The sequence below is a fragment of the Penicillium expansum genome (assembly GCF_000769745.1).
Source record: "Penicillium expansum strain MD-8 chromosome Unknown contig7, whole genome shotgun sequence".
Lineage (NCBI taxonomy): Eukaryota > Fungi > Ascomycota > Eurotiomycetes > Eurotiales > Aspergillaceae > Penicillium > Penicillium expansum.
The window spans coordinates 62,529-88,112 of record NW_015971304.1 but is presented as its reverse complement, the minus strand read 5'-3'; the positions used below and the strand labels follow the sequence as shown (position 1 = coordinate 88,112).

Here is a 25,584-nt window from a genome sequence, read left to right as displayed (position 1 = left end):
ATTGAATGGAGTATTTGAAAATACTATCGACTCAAAAATCGCTATATAATCTTTATTTCATATCCGAAGAGACTCTTCTAGTGCAAGCCCTGTAGATTTTGAGAGGGCAAGTTATGTCATCACACACACGTGATTGCCAAGACCTGATATCGCCAAGACTTCTGCATTTTGAAGTGCTATTCTCTTTCTGGGACCTCGAAACAGCTGTGTCTGTATATTCCATGATTTTGTCTATGGTTTTGATGTGATGGGAGTGTCAATGGAATGATAACCAAAACAGGTTTGGGGTATAATTACCTCTTAAAGCTCTCTAACATTACAGATATCAATATCAAATGGTTGATAGAGCTCGTCGCGTACTTCCAGTATGAAAGCAACAGATATGTAAAGTCATCTCAACCTGTCGCATCCATTTCTCATTGGGCTATTATATTTATTCAGCTTGACTCCTTGTTTGGAAATATACAATATAGCTTTATCAGTCCCTCATGAGCTCTCTTGAGCTCTATCTCTACACAGAAATCTACAAAATCCAAGCCGCTTTCATGCCAATATCTCATTTTTTGAATCATACTCTTCTTCTAAAAGACTGGAAGAAGCCTCAGTAAAAAAAAAGTTACAAACAAAGGGACCAGTTGTGTCCGGAACCCTTTAAATAATCGCCCTTCGGGCGCAAGCTCGGTGCAGACGTGACGCTCGATTGCGCGCAACTTACTTCTTCCTTTACCACCTACCCCATCACTTTCACCATGCCTTCAGATTCAGAACTTTCATCATTATCATCGGCACCTCCGACGGATGACGAAGCTACTATGACGATTGACCACCCAACCGGTATCGCAAAGTACTTCAAGAAGGAATCTGAGACGCCGCCACCGAAGCGGGAACCGTCACCTCCGCATGAATACGTCGTGGCCGACAACCCCGATATCGCGGTGAGTTTCCTTCGCAGGAAGATTTTGCGCATTGCTTGATCTACGGACATGTATATGACGCGTTTAGTCAACAATAGGACACGCTTGCTGAGTTATCGCAATCTTTAGTTCATCGTCGCGTTCCGCGCGCGTTTCCATGAAGTGTTCCCCAAAGGAGTGCCACACTACGGCCCGCAGGATATAGAGAGGGGGATTGAGGAGTCTCCCCCTGGAGAATATATCGAAAGACTTCTATGCGCATTGCTTGGGCTTGTTCTGAACCGCAAGAAGGAAGTTGAGTATGGTCGCCACCTGTCGCCCGATACCGTGCGGAGTGCTTGAAGACGCGCGCTTTCTACCCCCACGCTATTGATTTTCAAGCTCAGTGCTAATAAATTATCTGAAATATATAGACGAAACCACTTCAACCGTCCCCTCGAAGAAGCAATCCATACACATCAGTCGCAGTGGCCAAAAGAATGGGAAGGCAAAAACCCCCTTCATGGGGGTGGCAGCTTTGCGACCATGTCCCCCGTGGAACGTGTATGTTCTTAATACCTACCATGGCACCCGATTTGCGGTTCTGACAAGTCTCGTTTTAGCTGCGTTTATTGAAGGCCTTGATACTGTGGTCACTTTCGTCGTCCGAAGCGGTTCAGGCGAAGATCAAAGAATCCTACAAGCAAGCGCGCCACGATGATGATCTCAATCAACCATTGTCTGTCCAACCCTGGGGCCGGGATAGCCTGAAACGTCGTTATTGGCTTATCGAAGGGCACGATGATACAAATTTCCGTCTCTACCGTGAAAGTAACCCGGCCCTCAAACACAACACTTGGTGGAGCATCGCGGGGAGTATTCCCGAGCTAGAGGCTGTCGTGGAAAAACTTGAGGGCGAAAAAGGCATAAACTCCAAGAAGCTCAGCGAGAGGATTCGCGCTTCGATCCCTCGGTTTGAGGCATCAGAAGAGGTGAGTTTCTACCCCAAGATTAAATTGGGCTTAGCTAATGGATCATTAGAAACGGAGACGCCGCGAATATCGCCTCGCACGAAAAGCTGCTTTCGTTCGTCCGGATCCTGGGTTCTCCATGTATGAAGGTCGCACACGCGGCAAGAAACTGAAATACACGTACTCGGACGACGAAGACATCTTTTCTGATGATGAGCCTTCCAATCGTCGTTCTACTAGAAATGCGGCTCCTACGGAAGCTCCCACGGAGTCTAGACGCCCTCGATTCACGGCAAGCGGGAGGCAGATTCGATCTCGCGCTGGGGGTCTCTATGGCGAGGCTCTGTTAATTGGCCAACGCGACGGAGTAGATGATGAAGAGTTCGATGAAGATGAAGAAGTAAGCAGACCGCAGAGGGCTCGAACTTCGACCCACCCCAATGGATACTCCGGATATGACGCCGATGATTTGGAGGATGCATCTGAAATCCATTCAAGTGCGAATGAAAGCGGCAACGAATGGCAAGGCGTTGAAGACGATTTAGAGCACGATTTCGAAGGCGACAACGAAGAGGACGAAGCAAGCGCAGAAGAGTCAGCCAGCAATGAGGAGCCAGAAAGCCTTGTCGTACAACTTCGATATGGCAAGGGAGACGCATCTAGCAATCCGGAGGTGCAGATTGAAAAATCACCTCCTGCGGAAGAGGCCGATATGAAGGATGACGGAGAAGCTGCAGCAGCTTCCTCCGCCCAAGCACCGCCGCCGACCCTTCCCGATCACTCAAACTCGGATGCGCAGCAGGCCCCATCCACGATTGCACCTTCACACCCTCCTGCCCCGATATCCCAAGCGCCGACCCATTCTGCTGCAACCGTAGCTGAACCATCCACTGTTTTCAATGGCGTGAATCAAATTTGAACCATTTGGCCGTAAAATCGGATTCACTTTAACCTAGGTGTTTCCGCTCCAGGCAGGTTAGAAAGAGACCAAAGATGTACAATCTACCAACTATTGCTAGATAGATCTTTTTGGATTGCAATTGTACTTCTATTAGGCCGTGAGTTATATTGATTGGCACTAACGGCATACGAAGTAATGGAATGGATGCCAAAACACAGATTATCTTTCTCATAAACAATTTCCCGATCTGTAGTTAAGTTCAATACACAGTAGATATATAGCACTACATACTACATACAAATGGCATATACTCGAAATCTATACGGACTTGTGCCAACCGACAACGCAAATGTTGCATTCTGACGCGGCAGCCCATGAGGTCTGCCCCGTACGCCAGATATATGGCAAAAAAATAAGATGATCTACTACATAGTAGAGTCGAGGGATATAAGAAATACAAATGGGAATCAACAACAGCAGGCGCCTCCAACAGCGCGAACGCCAAAAATGCAAGCAATACAGTGTACACAGAAGCCAGTCACTATGTAGGCCCCTAAATTAGAATACTAATAGGTCGCATCCAGCGCAGAGGTGACCTTAGTCAGAGCCTGCATTAGAGAACTGGGCTGTGTAAAACTGCAAAAACTCCTCGAGCGTCAGCGTCTCCATTTCTGGTCGAGATCAGATGGGAAATCAATTATTGGGGAAGCAGGTACTCACATCTTCAACCTGCGACGCCAGTTTAGGATCCCTGGTCGAGCCCAGTTGGGGTAGATGCCAGTTGTTCACTTCGTACCACCATCTGCGAACCCGGCTGCCAAGGGTGTGCCCGCTGACTGAGGCATTGCGGTTCCAGAAGCGCCAGCCCGAGAGCGCGAGTGTCCAGACGGTTCCTTGGATCAGAGGGAGAAGTACCTAGAAGGGAAAAGATCGATGTGTTAACCAGGTATTGCCAAGAAAACTTATGCTTGACACCCCAAAGGGATCAACTGAATTGCGGCAAATGCATACCTGATCCCTAGTAGTAATCCACGCCACTCGCCCCCAGGTGTCAGCATCCTTAATGCTGGCCAGATAGCTCTGTTCGAAGCGCAGATCCGGAAGAGGAGGAAGAGTCTGTCTCCGGTGGACGGGTCGAATTACTCGACTTGGGTGGACAATGTCGGAGGCAATGCTGTTTGTTTCGGAGTCCGGGCCTACCACGACGGGTTGTTTCTCTGAAGCTGCCGTGGCTGGGTTGATGTCATGAACCGGGTCGGGATTACGATTGATGCTTGCAGATTGAATGATCTGCGGGATATCCATAGCATGGTCGGCCATTTTGGTGGATTAAATATGAAGCAATTAAAGTGTCCAAAGAGCTTGGGGTGAATAGAAGCAGCTCCCAAGGTCGTTCGGCTGTTACCGGTGGACCGGGGATACGCAGTCCGCTCTTTTCTGCCAACCCCTCCATCTCCTCCATATCTTCCCACCTTTCTCCCACCTTTTTACTTCAATCCCATTCTCATTCTCATTAATCATATCACAATGGCTGCTCCTCAAGGTTACCCTCTTCTGTGTCTGGAGAACCCTCTCCTCGGTATGTGAAGGATCATCTGAGCATGTTGATAAAATACTAATGTGCTCGCAATAGACATCCAGGCTCGTGGGTACGGATGGACCTGAAGCAAAATGATGCTAAGTTCTAGATGCTGACAATATTCCTTAGTGATGCCGCTCTCTTGGAGAAGTATGAGCTGAAGCCCAATGATGCTATCCTCGCCGAGGACAAGCACATGGGTATCTACGAGGACCTGCTTGCCCGCGATGCCAAGCTGATCCCCGGTGGTGCCGCTCAGAACACCGCTCGTGGTGCTCAGGTATGCATTAAAACACTCCTGTGGGCTCAAATATTGATATTGACAATGTTCCCAGTACATGCTCCCTGAGCAGTCCGTTGTCTACATCGGTTGTATCGGTAAGGACAAGTTCGGTGACATCCTCAAGAATACTTGCGAGGAGGCCGGTGTCCACACCGAGTACCGCGTCGATGAGACCCAGCCCACTGGTAAGTGTGGTGTTGTCATCACTGGCCACGACCGCAGCATGTGCACCCACCTCGCTGCCGCCAACGAGTACAAGCTCGAGCACCTCAAGCAGCCCGAGGTCTGGTCTTTGGTCGAGAAGGCCCAGTTCTACTACGTCGGTGGTTACCACCTGACTGTCTGCGTGCCCGCCATTATTGCCCTTGGTGAGGAGGCTGCTGCTAAGAACAAGGTATGTCATTTGTATTGTGACGTATTGGTCCTCTTTCTAATCTATCTATTTTCATCAGACCTTCATGCTCTCTATCTCTGCTCCTTTCATTGCTCAGTTCTTCAAGGACCAGTTGGATAGCGTCCTGCCCTACACCGACTACACCTTCTGTAACGAGACTGAGGCAATTGCCTACGCCGAGGGCCACCAGTGGGGCACCGAGGATATCACCGAGATCGCCAAGAAGCTCGCTCAGCTCCCCAAGAAGAACACCCAACGTCCCCGTGTTGCCATTGTCACCCAGGGCACTCTCCCCACCATTGTCGCCATCGGCTCTGCTACCGGTACCATCGAGGTGAAGGAGTTCAAGGTCCGCGAGATCTCCAAGGATTCCATCAACGACACCAACGGTGCTGGGTGAGTGATATTGATCTGAACAACCCCATATTAATTGATACTAATTTATGTCCCATATAGTGATGCCTTCGCCGGTGGCTTCTGCGCTGGTATCGTCTCTGGCAAGTCCCTTGATGACAGCATCGACATGGGCCAGTGGCTCGCCAGCAAGAGCATCCAGGAGCTTGGACCTTCGTGAGTTTTTCCTAAGCAATGCATTACAAGAACCCTAACTAACGACTTTCAACTCACAGCTACCCCTCCCCCAAGCAGACCTACTCTCGCTCCTAAGCGTTTATAATGTAGGCTACGAAAAAAGCATAGACTACCAAGATACCTTCAACACATCTCCCAAACCAATTTTGGAAGATTTCGTGCAATCCAGTTCAACAACCGGATGAGCACCACTTGACTTTGGATGATTCAACCCTCTATACCCAATTTTTTCCTTTTCTTAAAACTTGATGACTTCAACGTACTGTCTGAGAAATCAAACGAAAACCATGCTTTGTTGAGAAGCTTGCCCTCGAATTATTTTCGGCTAATCTCGTTATGGCCACTTGATGAATGAACTTGTTCGGGCAATCTACCTTTCTATTTATTCACATAAAAGAGCCCACCTCGTAAATTACTATGAAAAGAAGCACGTAAGATGCAAAATTGAATTTCAACTGCCTAGCCGGCACGATGGTGTCAAGAGGGTAATAGGCCCTAACCAATATGCAGGCCCATAATCATTTCGAAGATCACCGTATCTTCGTGCTGCATAATTCATTCATAACGAAAGAAAAGACGACAAGGCTAAGATTGACGGGGATAACACGGTTCCAGGCCATATTGCATGAAAAGAATAAAAGGCAGAAAACAGAACGAAACAAGCGTCTTCTCCAATGGCAGATTGACCATGTTCATATCCTCGTATTGATCATGTCGCGTGTTGAACGCATGTATCCGTCCAAACAAATGCGAGGAGAGCGAGAGCCGAAGAAGTTCCTGCAATGTGGGGGAAAAACCATATCCTCGCCACTAGAGGACTAGTGCGGGATCTGCCATTTGGGAACTGGCTAGCAGTAATACAAATCTTGTCTGGTCGTTGTAAAGGTGCATACAGTCAGAGTAGGCCTGAATGTGTAGACTCAACACAAACAAAGTCGCATCGTACACAGACGGCCACGCTCACAGACAAACACAGTACACGCCAGGGTAGTTGGAGGTCGAGTTGCACTGTTAATCTTGACAGCTTGCCCGGCTGGTAGTGTGATATGCATATGCACATAAAATAACTAAAGAAATGAGAGCTCGGATAGTCGAATCAGCCTCCTTGGCCACAGGGTGGTGTTTGACCGACTGCCCCAAGCTGTGTTCCAGGCTTGCGCCCTCCAATCCCGGAGCTGTAGGGAGTTGCCCCAGCGAGGCTGCTGGCGATGAAAGCTTCATTGGCCCATGAGGGATGTCCCAGGCTGCTGGACGTCATTTGGCTCGGGAGCTCGAATGCACCGAAAGTCGTTCGGCCATGATCCCAGCCGCTGGCGGCGGGACGAGCATGAGACATGTTGGATGAAGCCCAAGTCGTGGGCATTGATCCTACATCCAGTGAGTTTGAAAATTGGGTCTGCGCCATCAGGTGCTGTCGGAGCATGAGCTCATTTGCTAGCTGATCTTGCGACGGTGAGCGCTCAGAAGCTATGTGGTGCAGTGGAGCTCGCTGACCAGGTTGTGGACCAAGGCCAGGAGGCGTTCGTGGAGGGGCGGTATCTCTCAGTGGCGTCCAAATGCTGGGGAGGCTGGGGATGGCAGGTCGTGGGGTATATGACTGAGCCGATGGCACTCTGAGAGGCTCGGCTGCATTCATGACTGGTGGACCAAGCCCAGGTGGAGGGGCCATTGGGGTGCTAAGTGGTGGAGAGTTTTCGTCGCGGAACGGATAAGCATTGGCATTGGGTGAGACATGCGTAGGTGTTGATATCTCTCCCGAGCCCAGGAAAGCAAATTGGTCATTGGGTGGGGTTTCATACGTGTCCGAGTCAACGAGTCGCTCAACGCCCTCGACGATCTGATGCATGTTGGCGGACATAGATGCCGATGCAGACTGGGAACCGCCGAACAGACTTTGGGCTTCTGCGGCAGAGTATGGCGTTTGAACAGTCTGTGGGATATCCTCACGCTCGATGCTTGCAGCGGAAAGTGCATGTTGGCGGCCATGAGGGCTAGAATAGAATTGCGGAGGCAGATCCTCTTCCTGATAGATAAATGTCTTCTTATCTTCACTATCCACAAGAGCCACCGGAATTTTCTAGATGAGATTAGCAATCTGCTTGTTTGTTCAAGCTATCTTAAGAGCTTTTCACGTACTCCCCTCACAACCAAGTCAAGTCCATCAATCACAAATTCGCGAATTCGATAGAGCATTTCCATGTTGGGGTGACTTCTTTCAATCCCAAGATCGTGCATCCGGGGCTTTGGCCGATCACCACCTCCGACGTACCGACGGGAAGTGGCATCCTGATCCAGAGGTGCAAAACCAAGACTTTCTTCGTCTTCTTCCAATAGATAATCAACCTCGGGAAGGCTGACCACATCGAACGAGGATGCGAGCAGGCTCAGCGTACCGGCATAAATCTTCCAGAACTCTTTGATTTGAATCGAGAGTGCCGAATCCTTTTCCTCTTTTTGCTCAACTAAAGACTGGCTATTTGTAAGTAGCCAGGAGCTATAATGGCGAAGCGCGGGGAGGATCCGGCGAGCAACCACAGACACCTTGTCTGGGATAGGCATTGCGTCTTTGCCGTTCGGATCTTCAAAAGAAGCAGTCCGTTCTAGTTCGACCAAAAGTATTTGCAGTAAGGTGAAAAATGTCTTCACATTGATGCGCTGGAAAAAGACGCGTGCATCCAAGACAGACTCCTCTGAGGGGTGGGTAAGCATATGCATGAGCAATGATAATGTTTCGATTTCTTACCAACGGATCGGACCTTGGCAAAATCCTCGGCCGCGATATTGATGAGACAGAACTTTTGAAGTGTCCCTTCTAGTGACCGTTCTCTAATTTCAACTGCTAGTTGACTAAGAACTTCACTCTCTAACTCGTCGTGCTCCGGGAAGTCGGTTCCCTTGTAACATTTGGCATGGAGATAGAGAAACCACGGAGTCAAGGCCCTTCCAGGGATACCGGCATCTTCGGGGCGGATCAGCTCTCGTTTAGCCCAGGCGCTCATGATTTTTCGGAGTTCAATCTCCAGATTGCCCTTCGCAGTAGGATGCGGTTCTTGAGCCGAAAGTGCTCTGTAGAGATGGTAGGTAGCACGAAGATGATTTCCATCCGCGAGAGCGATAATTGCCAATTGGTTCTGAGATGCACCCGATGCAGGGTTGATCACGGATGCCAGATCATAATAGCCGATGGCAGGGCCCCAGTTGCGATCTTTGCTGACGAGTTCTGATTCACGATAGCGGGAAAGGTCTCCCAGCCGGATAAGGGTCGCATGACATGACTGGAGAATGAGCCTGCGCAGATCATTGGAGGGCTTGATAGGAGATTGGCCGGACAGATCTAGAAAGCATCGTGGGTCAGCATGTCCAGAAACCCGGCGCGGCTTGTGTGCTTGTCTTACTCTCAAAGTTGAACTTGCGCGCAACTCTCTCCAACTCAACAATCCCCCCAAAGCGCGACGATAAATGCTGGATGTATCCTCGGTAAAACCGCTGGCTTGACTTGATGAAATCGAGGTAGTGGCGTTCGAGTTTCCGCCTCTCAACTGGTTTTTTCTTGCCGTGCTCTTCGCGAAACTAATTGACACACAAACACAGTCAGTTTAAGCCACACTTGCGAAAAGCTTCGGTGGGGTACTCACGCGAAGCAACTGCTTGCGAAACCGATTGTTCACTTTCAAGTGCGCATCCCAGAGGCGACTCTCCACGTCAACCTCGCGGGCAGCATTGAAGTCAAGGAGGATTGCATTTTGAGAAGAGGTCCGGAACCTAGGTGAAAAGAGGTCAGCCTCGAGTCGGCGTGCGCGCGGGGCTTCGTCACTGACTCGGAAAGGAAATGTTCGAATTCATCGAATGTGCGCCGTTCTTGCGAGAAACATTGCAGAAGCTCCTTCTCGGCTTCTATCGCAGTCCTGTATCACACCACTGGTCAATGTTCACAATCCAGCCGAAATCGAGGGGAAAGCACTAACTTCCAGGCATCCGTGAACGAGGGCGCCATCAGGAAGTTAGCCCGGGGATCCCGAGCGTCAACCTCGCCGGTCAGATGGCTATGGCTTGGAATATGAGCGGCGGAGGAGCCATCAGTATGTGAAAGACATGAAAGCGCACGCTGATGGGGATGTGAGCCGAGTTGAGTATGAAAATGCATAAATGCGGTCCCGGTCTAGTACGATGATTGGTGTTGCCAAGGCGGGAGGTATCGTGTCCCGTATGCGGATTACGGGTTTTTATTTCAACTCACAGTCACAAAAAGACAACACATGTGCAAGTCAAAGGGAAGATGAAGATAAATACGCCGAGTATCCAATCAAAAGAAGCTTAGGGATTTATAGACCGTCTTTTATAGATCACCCCTCCTCATACGGAGGGTTATAACATCCATCGGAGAGACTGAGTATTTCTGCTTTCCGTCAATGTTTTCAGACTAACTCCCAAGGTTGGTTTAAATATAAATTATAAGTTCGGATTTATGTATACGAGACATTGATATCATAGTGCTACTACACATACTGTTGATGTGCTTTATACAAACCTTAATATCTAAAGAGAAGAAGAGAAGAAGTACGGAGTAAGAGACTAGGAAAATATATACAAAGGTAATTTAAACGGAAAGTAAATTAGATATTCTCAAGGGATACAACATAACTTCTTTGTTTAAATCCTACAGTCTAAGCCTAATAGCCAACTACTAACTAGCCTTGGAAATCTACCGTCTTCCTAAAAATTAAACTTATAAAACCTTCTTATGTATTCTATACAGAGAAGGCGGAGAGTGGAAGAAATTAAGTCTCGCATGGTCGCTGTCCTCCTCCGTACCCTCGCCAAGTTGACCTATCAATTATATGCAAGGTGAATTAGACCATGTCTAAACGACCTCGAAGCCGCTCGAGATCTCCATCTCTCGATCATGACTCAATATCAGTATCATCAATCGCTGTGAATACTACCACTCCCCCTTCTGAGCGCAACAAGCTCATCGATAGTGATACGACCATCCTCCCCGAGGTGATGCATTGCTCCTTACCGCCTCACCGCGAGACACTCTCGTTCACATCCTACGAAGATTACGAGGTTCATTATCTTCAATCCCATGTGAACCGCTGTTCTGAGTGCAGCAAGAACTTCCCCACTGGTCACCTGCTCAACATACACATCGAGGAGAACCATGACCCGCTAGCTGCTGCGCGGCGAGCCCGTGGAGACAAGACTGTAAGCCATATCCCGCCTCCTGTCAAATAGGTTTATGTCCACTTTGCTAAATAAGATTAAAAGTACGGCTGTTTCATCGAAGACTGCGAGCGAAAATGCTCAACCCCACAGAAACGACGGCTACATCTTATAGACAAGCACATGTTTCCCCGGGTATGGTTTCCAGATCGAAAGAGCGCCCCTACGTCACTAACAAATTCTACAGAGTTACAACTTCTACATTGTCAATGATGGCATCGATGCACAAACATCTATGCTGCGACCCATGAACAGCCACAGACGACGCATCTCAACGTCATCTGCTCTAGAGGGCAGGTTGCGGCGCCGGAGCTCGGCGTCTCAATCGAACCCACCGGCAATGGCAATCCCCGAAAAGAAATCATCAAATGACATGGACATTGACGAGCTGGAAAAGTCTATGTCTGCTCTGAAGTTCGTGCCTACGAGCGTCACTAGAAATCGCAACAAGGTGCCTGGCAAATAGTCTTGTGCTCGTTTGGACATCAACATTGAATACGCAGCCCTTTAGAGATGAGATAATGACCGAATTGGATAAATAAAGAAGAATATACTTTTCGCTGACCTTATCTTTTTGTCTATGTAGGGGCCATCCCCATCTATTTTGTGTTACTCAAACTCGAATAGGTCGAAGAAAGAAAGAACAAGCTCGAGAATAAAGAGAAGAGTTACTTTTAAGATCATCACTATATGCAAGTTCTAGTAGAAACAAAAGGGGGCCCAAATGAAACAAGATCAGAAGTTGCTATTGTCCACAACAAACACCGGTAGGGTATAGACAGCACTAAGCAAGTGACGAAGTCATAATACATGTAGATCCAAACAAACATTGAACGCAAATAACCGTATGTCCCAGTCCCCCATATACAAAAACTCCCTGAGACATCATCCAAAAAGAGAAAACATGGGATCATTAGTATGGCCATTCCAGAGACGCCATTAATTTTTTTTCTTGGCAGAGATGTCAGTTGCATCATTGCACCAAAATTGAGTGACACCAAGCATCAAAGCCCAGGGCCCATGCACCACGGTGGCACACCACATTCACTACCACCCGGAGGTTCTCTGCTCAATAGAACAAAGCTCAGCCTCGCGAGTGACAGACCCTCGAAGCACTCAGATTAGAATTCCAGAAGATCCGCATATGCATCCAAGCTTGAGCCGACCAAATCAACAATCGCCCAGCTAGTGTTGCCCTTGAAAGTCCGTGCCCAGACGCGGACAATCGCAACACTAAGCTGCCGCACTTTATAAGGATTCGCCATAAACTCCATGTCCGGTGCACCAGGCGGATCAACGGCCATTTCGGTTTCATCCATCATGCTCTTGATCCACAATAGTAACTTCCGCTCATGCTCCGACAATCTCTGCTCAGACTGCGTTGTGGGAATGGCAAGCAGCCAGCGACTGAGAAGGAAAGCGCATTCCAGACTGCAGAGTGAATGCTGAATGCTCCAGAAGAACGAATGTGTCCTAGCCACAAAGTCAATTCCCAGTCGTACCGGGATTGAAAGAGCATGGGCTGAGTGAAGCAACGCCATAATCAGCCGCGGGCTACGTGCAATGGCAGGGGACTCAGTCAAAGCTGCTGCAATTTGGGCTGGATCTTGTGTGATGAGGTGGCGGCAGGGACCCAAATCAACATGTAAACGGATGTAGGCGAGTCCCAAGAGCGCAGTGGAAGTGAATGCAATTGGACCAGCTGGGTTCTGTGGATCAATGCTGGATTCGGGTGTGCGCTTCCATAGAGCCTTCCACGCACTCAATGAATTGTCTAGTACATTCAAATCGTCAGGTCTCAAACTAGTGCCCTGCATATGAGGCGCAGAAAGACAAAGCTGTCGAGCAAAGAAAATCTGTTGGATAATGGCGTGGATGAGGATATAGTTTCCAAGTGGGGATATGGGTGCCGACGGAATTGACATGGATGATTTCAGGAAGAGCCTGGCAAAAGCGTCTTGGAAAGGCACGTCTGATCCCTGCCTGGTGCGATGAACGCGGCGCCATTGTGGGGCATTGCTTGCTTTCCAGAGCTCGTGAGAACACGGCATGTTTAACCTTAACTCCCCGTTCAAAACCAAAGGAGGAATGTTATACATGATTGAGTGGAGGTTAAAGAAACAGTACACAATAAGCTTTGTGCGTCTGTTACCTTCTCTCCGTACCCATTCCTCCCAGCTGATAGGGTCCGGGGTGGGAGGTGGTTCGGATAAGCCATGTTCACGCACGAGCCTAGCCAAAGTACTCTGGAGCGAGAGAATCTCCCGCAAGAGCTCTGGATGTCGTTCCCAGGACGCGAAGACAGTCAGTAGCAAAAATGTTCGAATCACCTCCATATGAGCATCTGAATCATCCAGTGTGTATATTGATGGGTTGAGTGGTGCGTTTAGCATTTGCTGGTGTTGTTGGAAAGGACTGCTCGCCGTGTTAGAAATCATCGATGAACCTCGAGAGTTGGGAAACCCAGATGGCGGGGATATATAGTTCCATGATGGCTGAGGCACTTGCTTGCTGTCTCGCCGACGGAGTCGCTCCAATAAAATTGCCTTGGCTGCATGGAAAAGGTCGATGCCGCGGCTGTTTTCAAACCGATAGTGCGAACCAGCAGCTGCCAGCGCTAACGTAAGTTCAGGGGAGGTTTTAGCAACCGATAATGTAGGGACATGTATAAACGGAAGATGTTCGTTCAATCCATTGATATACCCGGCGAAGAACCGAGATAGGGCATGCCGCGATGGCGGAACAAATCCTTTCGGAAGAACATACGAAAACTCTTCAAGTTTTGAGATGAATGCTTGGCGATCTGAATTGGAGATGTCCCACGCTGGTCGCGTACTCTCATCGGCAAGGCCGATGCGATCGTCCATTTCGTGAGATTCCGGTTGAAGTGATGGCAGCCGGGATCCAAAATTTGAGAAGGACGGGTGATCTTCCGCCGGGCCCCGTGGGTCATTCATGATATCCCCACCAAGTCGTGTTGGCATCGTTTCACGGGGCGGTTTCGAATCGATCGTCATACCTGGCGGTAGCATGGGCTCCTCGGCCGAGGAGAACACGCCTGAGTCCCAGTCAGACGAAAGACCCACACTTTCCAGGAAAACGGTGAAATCCTGAACAGGATCTCCAAGATCAGTGAGATCGAGAATCGAAGGCTCTACACCATAAGCATCGGCAATTGCCCTCTCCTGGACATGAGGAAGTGGTTGTGATATAGGAGCGGCGGTGTGTGGTGGTTTTCTCATGGACTCTAGGCTCTCCTGTTGACCCTCCAAAGCAACATGGCTTGCGGCATGAGATAAAAGATTTAAATCATATCCCCATGAGGGATTGAAATGGGGTGTATCTATAATCGATGGAGTATGGACTTGGACTTCGGGTGGTGGAGGAGGAGGCACTTGGGTGTGAACTGGGATGGCATCTGCAAGCTCTAACATGCGCGACTCATGATGGGCGGGTTGGATGAGGTTGGACTGGATTGGTATTTCATGGTTGTTCTCGTGACCATTTTGAACCCGATGTTCTCGACTGGCTGCGCTTTCAGCAGGGTGGACTAATCGCTCATGTCGCACTAGAAGATCACTGCAAAATTATATTGATGAGCGATTGGCATTCTATTTCGGGAATTACGCGCAATAGGAGCCTACCTCCGAGCAAATGATTTGGAGCAAATGTCACATGAAAAGGGTTTCTCCTTTGTATCTGTTGTCCTACATTAGACGAATTCCAAAAAGCCGGGAGCAAGAGGGGGTTACTCAACGGGTGCGGAGATGGCGTTGGAGATGCTCTAAGCGAGCAAAAGATCGACTGCAATATTCACACGACAGGGACTTTCGGTGAGTGGCCCCTTTCTTTTTAGATTTGGCAGATTTTTCGTCCTCCATCGTTTTTGGGGTTTTGGGGATGGAATGGGGGAGCGCACTAGAGAGGGGAAGAATTTGAGGCCGCGGGCTGTTTGAGCGGGGAAATTGGACTAAAACCCCCACAGTGAGGGGACGGTCACGTGTTGTATAGAGCTATATGGGCTTACAAGTATACAAGCATATGAAATTCTTATTTCTCCATTCTACATATGCAAGAATGGTCCGATTCCCTTACTGTATGTCCTAAAACGTGTTGGAGATGAGCCTAGCGCTTGATGCTGATGCCCAGCCCGGGTATGCATGCGCTCGGGTCTCCACTGGTGCGGAGAGCGTTATTTGATTGAAGATGGTCCGATATAGATAGATTTGGCTAAAGAGTACATGTGAATCATTAGTGGGATAGGTAGTATTTCCATAGCAACCTTAGTATTGTGGAAGACATCAGGCAAAGGCTATAGGGTTCCCGTCTAAATGCCCTATTGCTTTGTTTATACGTAGTAGAGGCAAACCACAAATACTTCATAAGGCTTCTACTTTCTTTTATATTAAGTGTAAAGTGGTATATATATATGGAACAAGAGAAGATATAGTGATTCATAAGAGGATGGTAGTTCTTAATGTTTATAACAACTAGTATAAAGTAGATGCTCCGGATATATATACTCTGTGCTCTCCGTATTTCTACAATGTGAAGATATTATTGCTCTTTAATTGAGTTTAATAGATGCCCACTACTCCGTAGCGATCAAATACATATCAACTATGAATGAAGGAGTAAATTGTTCTGTCTAAGACAAGCCTTTACTTTAGTTGGGCAGTTTCACCTCAAAGAACCAGTGTTTCACTGGTGGGGGCTAGTACCATTTTCCCGCTCTCTGCCGTATTCCGGCTTTTCCCTACTCCGTAGTGTTGTTACCACTCTGGATATAAGGATATAGGGCAAACTGCACCTGACTTGTGTGGCTGGTTCACTGTAAAATGCTAGGTGTGTTCTGGATTAGACAAGCCGATGAGACTAGGGCTCTTGTCTCACAGTAGGAAACTTGCAGTTCTTCATCGGACCATGAACAAAGATTTAAGAGACATAAAACCCATGGAATGATATCGATCAGCATATATTCTGGTTTATCACTATATTTCAAGTAGATCTTCTCAGATGCCAACCCTAAAAGCGTGCTAGATGCCTATATGGTAGGTGGATACCTATGTATGTAATTATCGGCAAAAACATCCTCTTCAATATAGAGACGTATCAATATTGCCAGACAAGGGGGTGGCAAGCTATAATCTATAGCTCATAACCTTATCAAGGTCTCTAAGTACAGACGTTGACTTCCAAAGTACGGAGTAGAGAAAATATAAATGGCATAGACCAACTCATAGGATTAAATAATGGATCAACTAAGACATAAGCGGGGCGCCTAAGTATTCCAAGTGCTACTTGCTTCAAGGCTATAAGCGCAAGCTCATAAAATCAGCTATTAGCCTTGAGCCACAATAATTGGGTAACCCGGCAAAATACATATTTAGAAACAAAGTGGATTCCTATGAAACGAGTACGGGAATCGAAAGGTACAACATACATGAGACAGCTCAGAGATAGAAACGCGTGGAGGAGACATCTTAGCCCCCCCTTGATACGGGTGCCCAGGTGCATGTACCACCTTAGTCAGAGCACTTCCGATGTTCCAGCCCTGGGGGTTTCACATCTCAAACTCCAGGAAACTTCATCTCTCGAACCTTTAACTTTCTCTTGATTCTTGTCTCTGTCAATCTTCTTCTCATTCCCAAGTGGGGAGTTGTGATCTTCGATAACCCGATCCGAACCACACTAAGTGGCCCCGATCTCGCCCCCAAAAAAAGCTCAGACGGTAAGTTGCATCGTTGAGGTCCCTCATTTCGATTTCGCCCGCTCTGCTGGAATCACCCATTGTTTTACCCTGGTCAGTGTCTTCCAATATTCATCGTGGTGGTCTCTACTGTCTCATTCCCTCCCCCGACCCCTCAGCAACTTCCCCGCTGAGTGAGAACCAAACCCACCTGGAACATGCGGCTGACTGAATACCAGGGAACCGAGGTTATGTGTTAACCGACGCTGCATCTTTCTTCGGATCCTCCGTTCAACTTGACACGAAGGACCCCCCCGAGAGTGTGGAGGAAAGAACGCTGTGCCGATCAATCGCAAGCGACCAGCACGTGAACCCGACGAATTATTCGCTTGGCCTGATTTAGCCATGTTGGCCCCTAAGCAGTATTCAGCACCTACGGGTGCATCTGCATCTCAAACACCGAGCGCATACCACACCAATTCTTCCCAAAGACCCGCGACGGCCACACGAGCTCAGGATGGGATGGGATTTGCCAGCCCAACAAAGTCGGAGCTTTCGGAGGGTCAAGATGAGCTTGCGTCGGTCCGGTAAGGCTTTTTGAGAAATAAACCGAGATCCTGCAGCGATTCTGACTATCGACAGGTCCTGGGATGAGAGACGAGTGGTCGCCTGGCTCCACAGCATTAAATGTGGGCAATATGAGTCGATATTCAGAGGTACGCATACGCACGGCTGTCCCGATTTTGCACCCAGGATCTTACTAATGATTTACAGCCAACAATTTCAATGGAGATAATTTGCTTGAATGCGACCAGAAGATCCTGCAAGAAATGGGCATCAAGAAGGTGGGCGACCGAGTGCGCATCTTCATCGCTATCAAGCAACTCAGAAACAAATCCGGAACAACGTCACGACAGAAGAACATTGTGGGTTATGTGGCATTACATTGGTCGTCTCTACTTTATGCTAATTGTCGACGATGCAGAATACCTTAGCTGCGCTCGAAGCCACGGCGCTTTCAAATTCCTCCCGCTATACTCATTCCCGGCTACCATACCGACGCACATCTCAGCTGGCTGATGATGGTTATCTGAACAGCAAATCTCTGTCTCAGCCTGCGTCGCCACCCCCCATTGACTCCGAAAGAGGCCCATGGCGCAAGGACTATCTTAATCATCCATCTTCAGGTGGCTCAAGTTCTGGCCGAAATCCTGGTACTCCGAACGAAGCCCGACCGAGCTCCCATCCTCGCAACCCTAGTCTTGATGGTCTCACAATGGGGCCCCTTCCATCAAACTCCCCTGTAATCCGTGTTATCCACACCGGTGGACAAACCAAGGTCTTGGATATTCGAAGCTGCAGAACACCGGATGAAGTTATTTTGTGTGTCTTGAAGAAACTACAGCTTCCTGAACACCAATACAGAAACTATTGTTTCTATGTTTTGGACGGATTAGATCCAGAACAATCAAATTGCCGGAAGCTCACCGAATCGGAGCTCATGGAGATCTGCGATGGCGTCAACAAGTCCGAGCGAGGTCGCTTGATTCTACGGAAGATCCATGCTGGGGAACCCGATGAAGACGAGCTTCGTCGTGCATCTCAGCTTGCATATGATGAAAGCCAGGCCACCCATCAGCACGCTCTGAATAATTCCAACCAGCGCCAGAAACACAAGATCCAGCAACTTACCGGCGAATCTTGGCATAATATTAAGCAGCCACTTTCTCCGCTGGGCCCTCGACATCGCCCGTCCAACTCCAGTGTTGACGAATCGCAAGGACCGAACAGTGAACGCAATCCTGTGGCTAAACTCCGCTCGTTCTTCGGACAAAGACCCCCAAGTGAGATGATTATTCACGAACTACAATCATTCTTCCCCAGTCATGACCGAGAAAATATTGAGAAGACCATGCGCAGATCTCAACGTCTAAGTCGTGCCGCGAGTCGTATGAGTGTCGTGAGCAACTACAGCGTTGCATCAAGTATGAAAGATGCCCCTCCTCTACCACCATTGCCCCAGTTACCTCCAATTCCCAGCATTGCCGATGCATGGCTCCATGGTCCTGGAGTGGCACAGGCACTACGAGCGCCGCGACCCATCTCAGTCTCTAAGTTCAACCTACCTCAATCCTCATATCGGGATTCTATTGCATCTAGTTCTCTTCAGCCACTTCAGGAAGAGTCACCGACAGAGCCTAACCGAAAGTCGTATGTCTCCTTTGAGAGTGGCTCCGACGAACCAAACCCATTACGCGAGTCGCGCCAGAGCTTTGAGAGTCTCAGTGTCGCCGCCACAGATGGTGGCTCCTTTAACGACCGAATGAGCATGATTGTAGCCGAGGATGGCGAAGAAGAGGATGATGGCCTTGTAGACTTCCTGGCTGGAAATAACTTTGCACCAAAGAACTGGATGAAGGGATCTCTGATTGGCGAGGGTTCTTTCGGAAGCGTTTACCTGGCTCTTCATGCTATTACTGGAGAGCTTATGGCTGTCAAGCAGGTTGAAATTCCATCTGCTACCAAGGGCACAGAGTTTGACCAGCGGAAGAACCTCATGGTCAATGCTCTTAAGCACGAGATCGAGCTGTTGCAAGGCATGTCCCACCCGAACATTGTGCAATATCTTGGTACTGTCGCCGACGACCAGTATCTCAACATTTTCCTGGAGTATGTGCCTGGTGGGTCTATTGCTACAATGCTGAAGCAATACAACACCTTCCAAGAACCCCTTGTCAAGAACTTCGTTCGACAAATCTTGGCCGGTCTGTCATACCTCCACGGCCGGGATATCATCCACCGTGATATCAAGGGTGCCAACATTCTAGTTGACAACAAGGGCGGTGTTAAGATCTCCGATTTCGGTATCTCCAAGCGTGTCGAAGCATCCCACCTCCTCGGGGCCCGCGCCAGTGGCGGCGCTGGTTCTCATATCCACCGCACATCCCTCCAGGGAAGTGTGTACTGGATGGCGCCCGAAGTCGTGCGACAGACCGCGCACACTAAGAAAGCCGATATCTGGAGTTTGGGCTGTCTTGTCGTGGAGATGTTCATTGGTGCCCATCCCTTCCCGGACTGCAGCCAGCTGCAAGCCATTTTCGCTATTGGCAGCAACAAGGCTCGCCCTCCTGCCCCAGACAATGTGAGCCAGGAGGCTGTGGATTTCCTCGACATGACTTTCCACCTAGAGTATGAGCAGCGGCCTAGTGCTGATGAACTGCTCCAGTGCGAGTTCCTGGCTACACCTATCGCATAATCAGCAGTAGCCATTTTCCTTTCCCTTTCTTCTGTGTCTCCCCGATGCATGTATGTAATATGATTTTACGTATGATGGTGATTTGCCCGTCTATTAAACGATTAACTCGGCCATGGGTTCTTTCGCGGTAGTAATTAATGCAACTGGGCAAAGGCCTGTCACCACCTTCCAACCATCCTGTGTACTGTTGTTCGCTGTAAATGTAGATTGAATTTAAGCCAAAGATAGTACACGATTTCGAATAATCACAACGACCATAATGCAGGTCTTCTCTAAAGTTACATGCTGGATATCACAAGACTATCCAAAAGGAGATATAATATAAGACCAAGAGTAGTCACCAGGTAAACCCGATTTAGTTCACAATCTTGCCGTAGAAAGGAATACCCATGGCACTCAGGAGGAGTCGTGCATCCTTGTCAGTTTTGGCGGTAGTGTGGAGTGTGATGTGGCAACCAGGGATCATCTTAGGAGGATACCTATGGAAGCAAGGTTAGCCTTGACACAACATTAGAAACGCGGAGAACACTTACATGTCGTAGTTGATCTCAAGCTCGGGGAACAGAGCAACATTCTCCGGAATCAGACCGAAAGTAATGTTACCACTGCTATCACCACTGGATCCCTTGACACCCTCCCAATCCTTGATGCGAGGCAAGACGACATCAACCAGCTTACCAAGGAAGTGGTGCATATTTTCGCCATACAGCTCAGCCTTAACAGCGACAGAGTCACGGCCAGACGCAATACCCCAAGGAGCAACGTTAGACTTGGACTTGAAAGTCTCAACACGAACATTGGAGATAGCCTGGACAGCAATACCAGCGACGTGCAGCCAAGACGAGTTCCTCTCAGCCGCGGCGTTCTTGACATAACTGTGGATTGTGATACGCTCGATTTCCGGGATGTTGTTGAACTTGATCGGCTTGCGGAGCAGACGCAGGACGTCACCACCACGGGGTCCGCGGAGGACACGGTTCTTGTGGTAAGGCGAGCTGTCGTCCCACTCGCGGAGACGGGCCGATTTAGGGGGAGGCTTGAAGCCTGGTGGTGTGTGCACATAGCACAGGGTCATGATGTCGGGGGCGACGGTTGATTCGTAGGTCTGCCCAGCTCGGGGCGCGGAGAAGGGGCCTGGGACGAACAGCCGGGAGGAGGGGTGGGATGGTGGTGGCGGTTGGTGAGGGTGGAGGGGACCACGGTTGTATTTAGGGGAGCGGAATTGGTATCTGTAATTAAGGGGTCGGGATTAGTTGTTGTTCATTCAATGGGTTCGATGTTGTTTCCATGTTTGCAGATGCGCATGACTGGAGATGTAGTCGGAGGGCTCTTACCGGCCTCGGGGAAGCTGGTTCTTGCGAGCGGCTGCTCGTGCAAGCGGGTCGAATGATGCTGCTGCGCTGTCTGGAACAGTCGTTGACAGAGACGACGCCGATTCCAGCTCGGTCAAGTGGTCCGACAGACGCCTCGCTGGGGCTTCATCGGAGACATTGCGGCGCGATAAAAAGCCTTGAGGGCGAATTGATGGCACTGAGGCACGGGGCAAGGCCCTTGTTAGGTACCTGGATGGCTCTCTGGCAGCCATTCTGTGAAAAATGGGGTGTGATGGAGTGGTGATCTTCCCGGGCCCTTACCAAAAATTGTTCGCGCAGATAATCCCATCACGTGAGCAGCCAGATACCAAAGCCTTACAAAACAGGCACTATATCCACCTGGTTGGTTAACTAGTTAACTACCTATGTACCTTGGATACCTCGGATAGTTGGTCACTCGATCCTGGTCTTGTTCCTTGGTTCATGGCAAATAGTCTCAATGTGGAGTGGTGTAACTGATTACTTTTAATTTTAGGACAGATGCTATCTATATCTGCGAGGCCTTGACCAAATTCCGAAGACCAAACATAGGGCTTGTTCCAGAGGCCATTTACCGCGCTTACTACTTGAGTGAATGAGGTTAATTGACGAGGAATACTCACACAATGCTGAAAATTGGTCTTGGAGTGGTGGTCAAGCAATATTTACGCAGCTGGAATAGACCACTTGTGAGGACCTTTGCTGGACGGCCATTCAAAGGATCAAAAGAGAAAATTTGGCGGTATGAACGATTGTATTCTTTGTAACTATTTGCATATAGGTACTATGTATATAGTTGAAGTGATTATAAAATGAGAGACAATAAATGTGCTATAAGTAGACGTTACTAGGAGCTTATAGGGCTCTATATAAGATCATAGCCCTGTATCCTATCTTCATGGATAAAGAAGCCTTGGACCCTATTCTGGAAGGAACCACACTCTTGTTTTATAGAGGCAGCTACAATTTAGCCACTTATATGGTTGTAATGATTTGAAATTCTAGAAGAATCTAGAGACGAGGATCAGTCTGAATCTGACACCTACTGGACGAAGGTATTACTGATTAAGACGATCCTCCCGAGTTTGCTTGTGGGATGAAGTGATATATGTTGAATATTTTATTATTTCTTACGGTGGATCTGACTCTTACCTATATACCTACACATATTTATATTTCTATTCGAAGTTCTACCACCGCCCTCTTCAGGCGGTGACATTGCCAAGATTAGGGCAAAGGTGAACATTGGCAGCCTAAAGGTCGAGCTCCTGCCTTAGGTGTCTCTTCCCGCTCTGCCCCGCAGATGACCTGGAGGGTTCATCGACTTTCCAAATCACCTGTCTCAGTTGCTTGCTTCTTTTCGACGCGTGTTCATGTCAGGAGAGCTCTACTTATGATGTATTCTACATGCGCTTTTCAAAACCCTATGAAATCCTGCAGCCTTGACTAAGCTCTGAGCTAGTTTACAGGTCTCCTCATCCCCCGCATGTCTCCAATGTTGGGATTTTTCGTTTCAATTTAGAAAGTCTGCTTTTAAGGGTGTTCTCTCTGTTATCCACCCGCAATAATGAGTGGTATCCATCGGTTTCTGACGCGTCGCGACCGGCACAATAAGTTGAATAAGCAAAGCAAAGAAGAGGTATGCACACATAAAACACCTTGATGATACTTCAAACAAGATCTTGCATTGGCTAATGCTACTTCTTAGGCATCTAACATACTTTCACGTCCTCTATTCCATGGAATTTTCAAGTCAGAGACGACTCTGGCAGATAATGATGATCATGAGAAGAAGGTATGGTCCAAGCGCATTACGGTCAGCTTGCACCCATCTAACATTATGTCCACATATAGACCAAAGCCCTTGCTCAACGAATTAAACAACTTGGAATCACTGCTTTAGATGAAGAGCACATCAATTATGCATTGCAAACCACACAAGGCGACACAGAGAAGGCATTCAGCCTACTACTTCTGCTGGAGGACTCCATCGAGGGAATCATCAGGAATTACACACCCAACACCAAGCTCTTAGGTGCAGAAAATCGCCAAGGAGTAACATGCTATCTGGACGCGTTGTTGTTCGCCATGTTTGCGCGCCTCGATTGTTTTGAGGCCATTCTCTATAAATCATTTAATGATGAGCCTCGTCGAAAGCTTGCAATCCTTCTGAGACTGTGGGTGAATCTGCTGCGATCGGGGAATCTCATCACTACAGACATGGTTAGTTATAACACTCAATGTTGTCCTCATCTTCTATGCTGGTATTGACTAGTTGGCTTCAGACAAAACACCTGCAGGATGCCCTAGCAGAGTGTGGTTGGGAAGATGCGGCCAAACTTCAACAACAGGATACTTCAGAAGCATTCACTTTCATTACAGAAAAGTTAGAACTGCCACTCCTGACTTTGAAGATGGACATTTATCATACTGGAAAGGAGGATGAAAGTGACGACCATAAGTTCGTCAATGAGAGGCTTCTCGAAGTTGCCATACCGCCCGAGCCAACTGACGGACACTCACTCACACTGGAAGACTGTCTGGAAGCTTACTTCAATAACATGATTGAAGTGAAACGACACATGGAACGACGCAACACCACTACCTCGATCAGATCGATGGACTCACTCTCCATATCCAAAGGGTCTACCTCACATGTTGAAACAGTGGAGATTGAGACTACGCCCACCATGTCTCGCGTTCAAACAAACACGTCGCGCGTTGAAAAACCAAACCCCTGGTCATCGTTCAGTGAGTTCAGTGAATCCCTCGAGGCAGCTCGGACACCTGGTCGACGTGGTAGTATTGTTCGACAGCGGTTCTTTCCGGATTCAAGTGACGATACGAAGACCAAAGATTCGAATACGGAGAAAGATACTAGTGCAGATCAAGATACTAGTGGGAATACGCAACCACGAAGGGGTTCATACAAGAAGGAAGTAATGATGCCTGCATGGCAATTTTTCAGTTTGATACGTATGTCATCTCCTTCCGCCCTGTTCTTTGGGTTTTGCGTGAACTGAGCTGATCTTGCATAGCGTGGTATACCGATAATACACCAACAAATGATGCGCAAGTTGCAGCACACTTTTCCTCAAAACGGCCGATTCTTGGGATGTGTCTGAAACGGTATTCCTTCTTGCCAGACGGGAGGGCAGTCAGACTCAATACTCATATTGATATACCAACCGAGATCGGCCTGCCTCACTTCATCCAAGATGACAACTTGGATGCGAATGCTCCTATCTTTGGGAGCTTTAAACTCTCTTTGCAGGCTCTGGTTTGCCATAGGGGAAATTCGGTTGACTCGGGGCATTATATTTCCATTGTTCGAGGTACCAATTGCCCCAATACCGGCGCTCCTGTCACCACCGGCCCAGAAGACCCGGAGACATCAAAACACTGGATGCGCTTCGACGACCTTGCAGCAGAACGAGTGACACTGGTTGATATTGATCACGCATTGAAGACCGAATCTCCTTATCTTCTGTTCTACCAAATTCTTCCGATCAGCGAAGATCCCTCTGCACCCAACATTCCAAATGCACCATCGTCTCGGGCGTCAGACGGCAGTACACTAGGGGACCTAACAGATTTCAGCCTCGAAGACCTTGCTTCTGACCGACCAAGTGTTGAAGTCACAGGGCCATGCGAGACTAATGCGCAAACTTTAGCCAACATCGCAAGGCGATCCAGCATAGCATTCTCAGAAACCAGCAATCCGGCTGGTCTTCAGCCACGCTCTATTCCATCCTCATCGCCTAGGCTGGCACCGACGGAAGAAGGAAGCACAAAGGGAATATCCTTTTCGCGCCGTGGGTCTCGATCGGCCAGGAGCAATCCCGGAAGCCGTACTGGCAGCCAAACGGGTGAAAATAGAATCAGTGCCACTTTTTCACGCTTTGCTGAACGGCTTAGTCGGGATAAAATTAGCAATGACGGATTTACGGAGGGAAATGAAGGGGATGAGTCTGCATTAGAGATTGATGACACTGTGGATGATATGAAACTTGGGCCAGCTGCCCTTGAGAGCAAGGAAAAGCGTGGAAGAGGCCGAACGAAGGATCGCGAGAGGAATAAAGGGAAGTCAAAGGAGAAATCCAAGGAGAAGAACAGGAAATTGGATCGGGAATGTGCAGTGATGTGAGCCAGGCTGGTGATGCCTTTTTTTTTTTAGATACCCAGTCTAGCTGTTGCATGTTTCACAAACGATGATACCCATGATGTATGAGCGGAGTGACTTTGGTGTTTTTAATTTAGCTTGAAATCAGTAGGTACCTACAATTGTGTCTCTTTTGCTGTGTTATAGATCTGCCTAGAGCACTCGTATGGATGTAGTTCTGATTTGGTGATCCGAGGTCTTGGCCTAAGGTGTCAAGACACTAGGGCCTCCGCATTCCTCGAACCTCAAGAGCCCATTCCGTCCTGCATCAATTCGCAAAACCTTCGACT

The 25,584-nt window shown here is 48.5% G+C and overlaps 9 protein-coding genes across 9 annotated transcripts; 5 read left to right on the top strand and 4 right to left on the bottom strand.

Annotated features, from left to right (window-relative positions):
- Window positions 1–749: 749 nt before the first annotated feature.
- PEX2_002360 (uncharacterized protein) lies at window positions 750–2,783 on the top strand (the record flags this gene model as incomplete). The annotated part of the gene is made up of 5 exons (XM_016737514.1): window positions 750–935; window positions 1,044–1,213; window positions 1,328–1,457; window positions 1,517–1,885; window positions 1,935–2,783. The coding sequence occupies 5 exons, from the start codon at window positions 750–752 to the stop codon at window positions 2,781–2,783; spliced, it is 1,704 nt and encodes a 567-aa protein (XP_016598950.1).
- Window positions 2,784–3,331: 548 nt separating this feature from the next.
- PEX2_002350 (DUF1770 domain-containing protein) lies at window positions 3,332–4,085 on the bottom strand (the record flags this gene model as incomplete). The annotated part of the gene is made up of 3 exons (XM_016737513.1): window positions 3,332–3,373; window positions 3,486–3,680; window positions 3,777–4,085. The coding sequence occupies 3 exons, from the start codon at window positions 4,083–4,085 to the stop codon at window positions 3,332–3,334; spliced, it is 546 nt and encodes a 181-aa protein (XP_016598949.1).
- A 207-nt stretch (window positions 4,086–4,292) lies between these two features.
- PEX2_002340 (adenosine kinase) lies at window positions 4,293–5,687 on the top strand (the record flags this gene model as incomplete). Its single annotated transcript, XM_016737512.1, has 7 exons — window positions 4,293–4,344; window positions 4,399–4,414; window positions 4,474–4,624; window positions 4,680–5,021; window positions 5,080–5,417; window positions 5,478–5,591; window positions 5,651–5,687. 7 exons carry the CDS (start codon window positions 4,293–4,295, stop codon window positions 5,685–5,687), a joined length of 1,050 nt encoding a protein of 349 aa, XP_016598948.1.
- Window positions 5,688–6,708: 1,021 nt separating this feature from the next.
- PEX2_002330 (uncharacterized protein) lies at window positions 6,709–9,756 on the bottom strand (the record flags this gene model as incomplete). The annotated part of the gene is made up of 7 exons (XM_016737511.1): window positions 6,709–7,689; window positions 7,749–8,302; window positions 8,356–8,946; window positions 9,008–9,182; window positions 9,248–9,374; window positions 9,431–9,517; window positions 9,578–9,756. The coding sequence occupies 7 exons, from the start codon at window positions 9,754–9,756 to the stop codon at window positions 6,709–6,711; spliced, it is 2,694 nt and encodes an 897-aa protein (XP_016598947.1).
- Window positions 9,757–10,469: 713 nt separating this feature from the next.
- On the top strand, window positions 10,470–11,301 carry PEX2_002320 (Zinc finger, C2H2; the record flags this gene model as incomplete). Its single annotated transcript, XM_016737510.1, has 3 exons — window positions 10,470–10,817; window positions 10,881–10,970; window positions 11,023–11,301. 3 exons carry the CDS (start codon window positions 10,470–10,472, stop codon window positions 11,299–11,301), a joined length of 717 nt encoding a protein of 238 aa, XP_016598946.1.
- Window positions 11,302–11,956: 655 nt separating this feature from the next.
- PEX2_002310 (fungal specific transcription factor domain-containing protein) lies at window positions 11,957–14,269 on the bottom strand (the record flags this gene model as incomplete). Its single annotated transcript, XM_016737509.1, has 1 exon — window positions 11,957–14,269. The coding sequence occupies one exon, from the start codon at window positions 14,267–14,269 to the stop codon at window positions 11,957–11,959; it is 2,313 nt and encodes a 770-aa protein (XP_016598945.1).
- Window positions 14,270–16,929: 2,660 nt separating this feature from the next.
- PEX2_002300 (STE11 family mitogen-activated protein kinase kinase kinase) lies at window positions 16,930–19,780 on the top strand (the record flags this gene model as incomplete). Its single annotated transcript, XM_016737508.1, has 4 exons — window positions 16,930–17,111; window positions 17,167–17,240; window positions 17,299–17,450; window positions 17,510–19,780. 4 exons carry the CDS (start codon window positions 16,930–16,932, stop codon window positions 19,778–19,780), a joined length of 2,679 nt encoding a protein of 892 aa, XP_016598944.1.
- A 355-nt stretch (window positions 19,781–20,135) lies between these two features.
- Window positions 20,136–21,365, bottom strand: PEX2_002290 (mitochondrial 54S ribosomal protein uL5m; the record flags this gene model as incomplete). The annotated part of the gene is made up of 3 exons (XM_016737507.1): window positions 20,136–20,259; window positions 20,314–21,009; window positions 21,115–21,365. 3 exons carry the CDS (start codon window positions 21,363–21,365, stop codon window positions 20,136–20,138), a joined length of 1,071 nt encoding a protein of 356 aa, XP_016598943.1.
- Window positions 21,366–22,699: 1,334 nt separating this feature from the next.
- Window positions 22,700–25,279, top strand: PEX2_002280 (ubiquitin C-terminal hydrolase family protein; the record flags this gene model as incomplete). Its single annotated transcript, XM_016737506.1, has 5 exons — window positions 22,700–22,771; window positions 22,841–22,927; window positions 22,987–23,355; window positions 23,418–24,108; window positions 24,171–25,279. The coding sequence occupies 5 exons, from the start codon at window positions 22,700–22,702 to the stop codon at window positions 25,277–25,279; spliced, it is 2,328 nt and encodes a 775-aa protein (XP_016598942.1).
- Window positions 25,280–25,584: the final 305 nt, after the last annotated feature.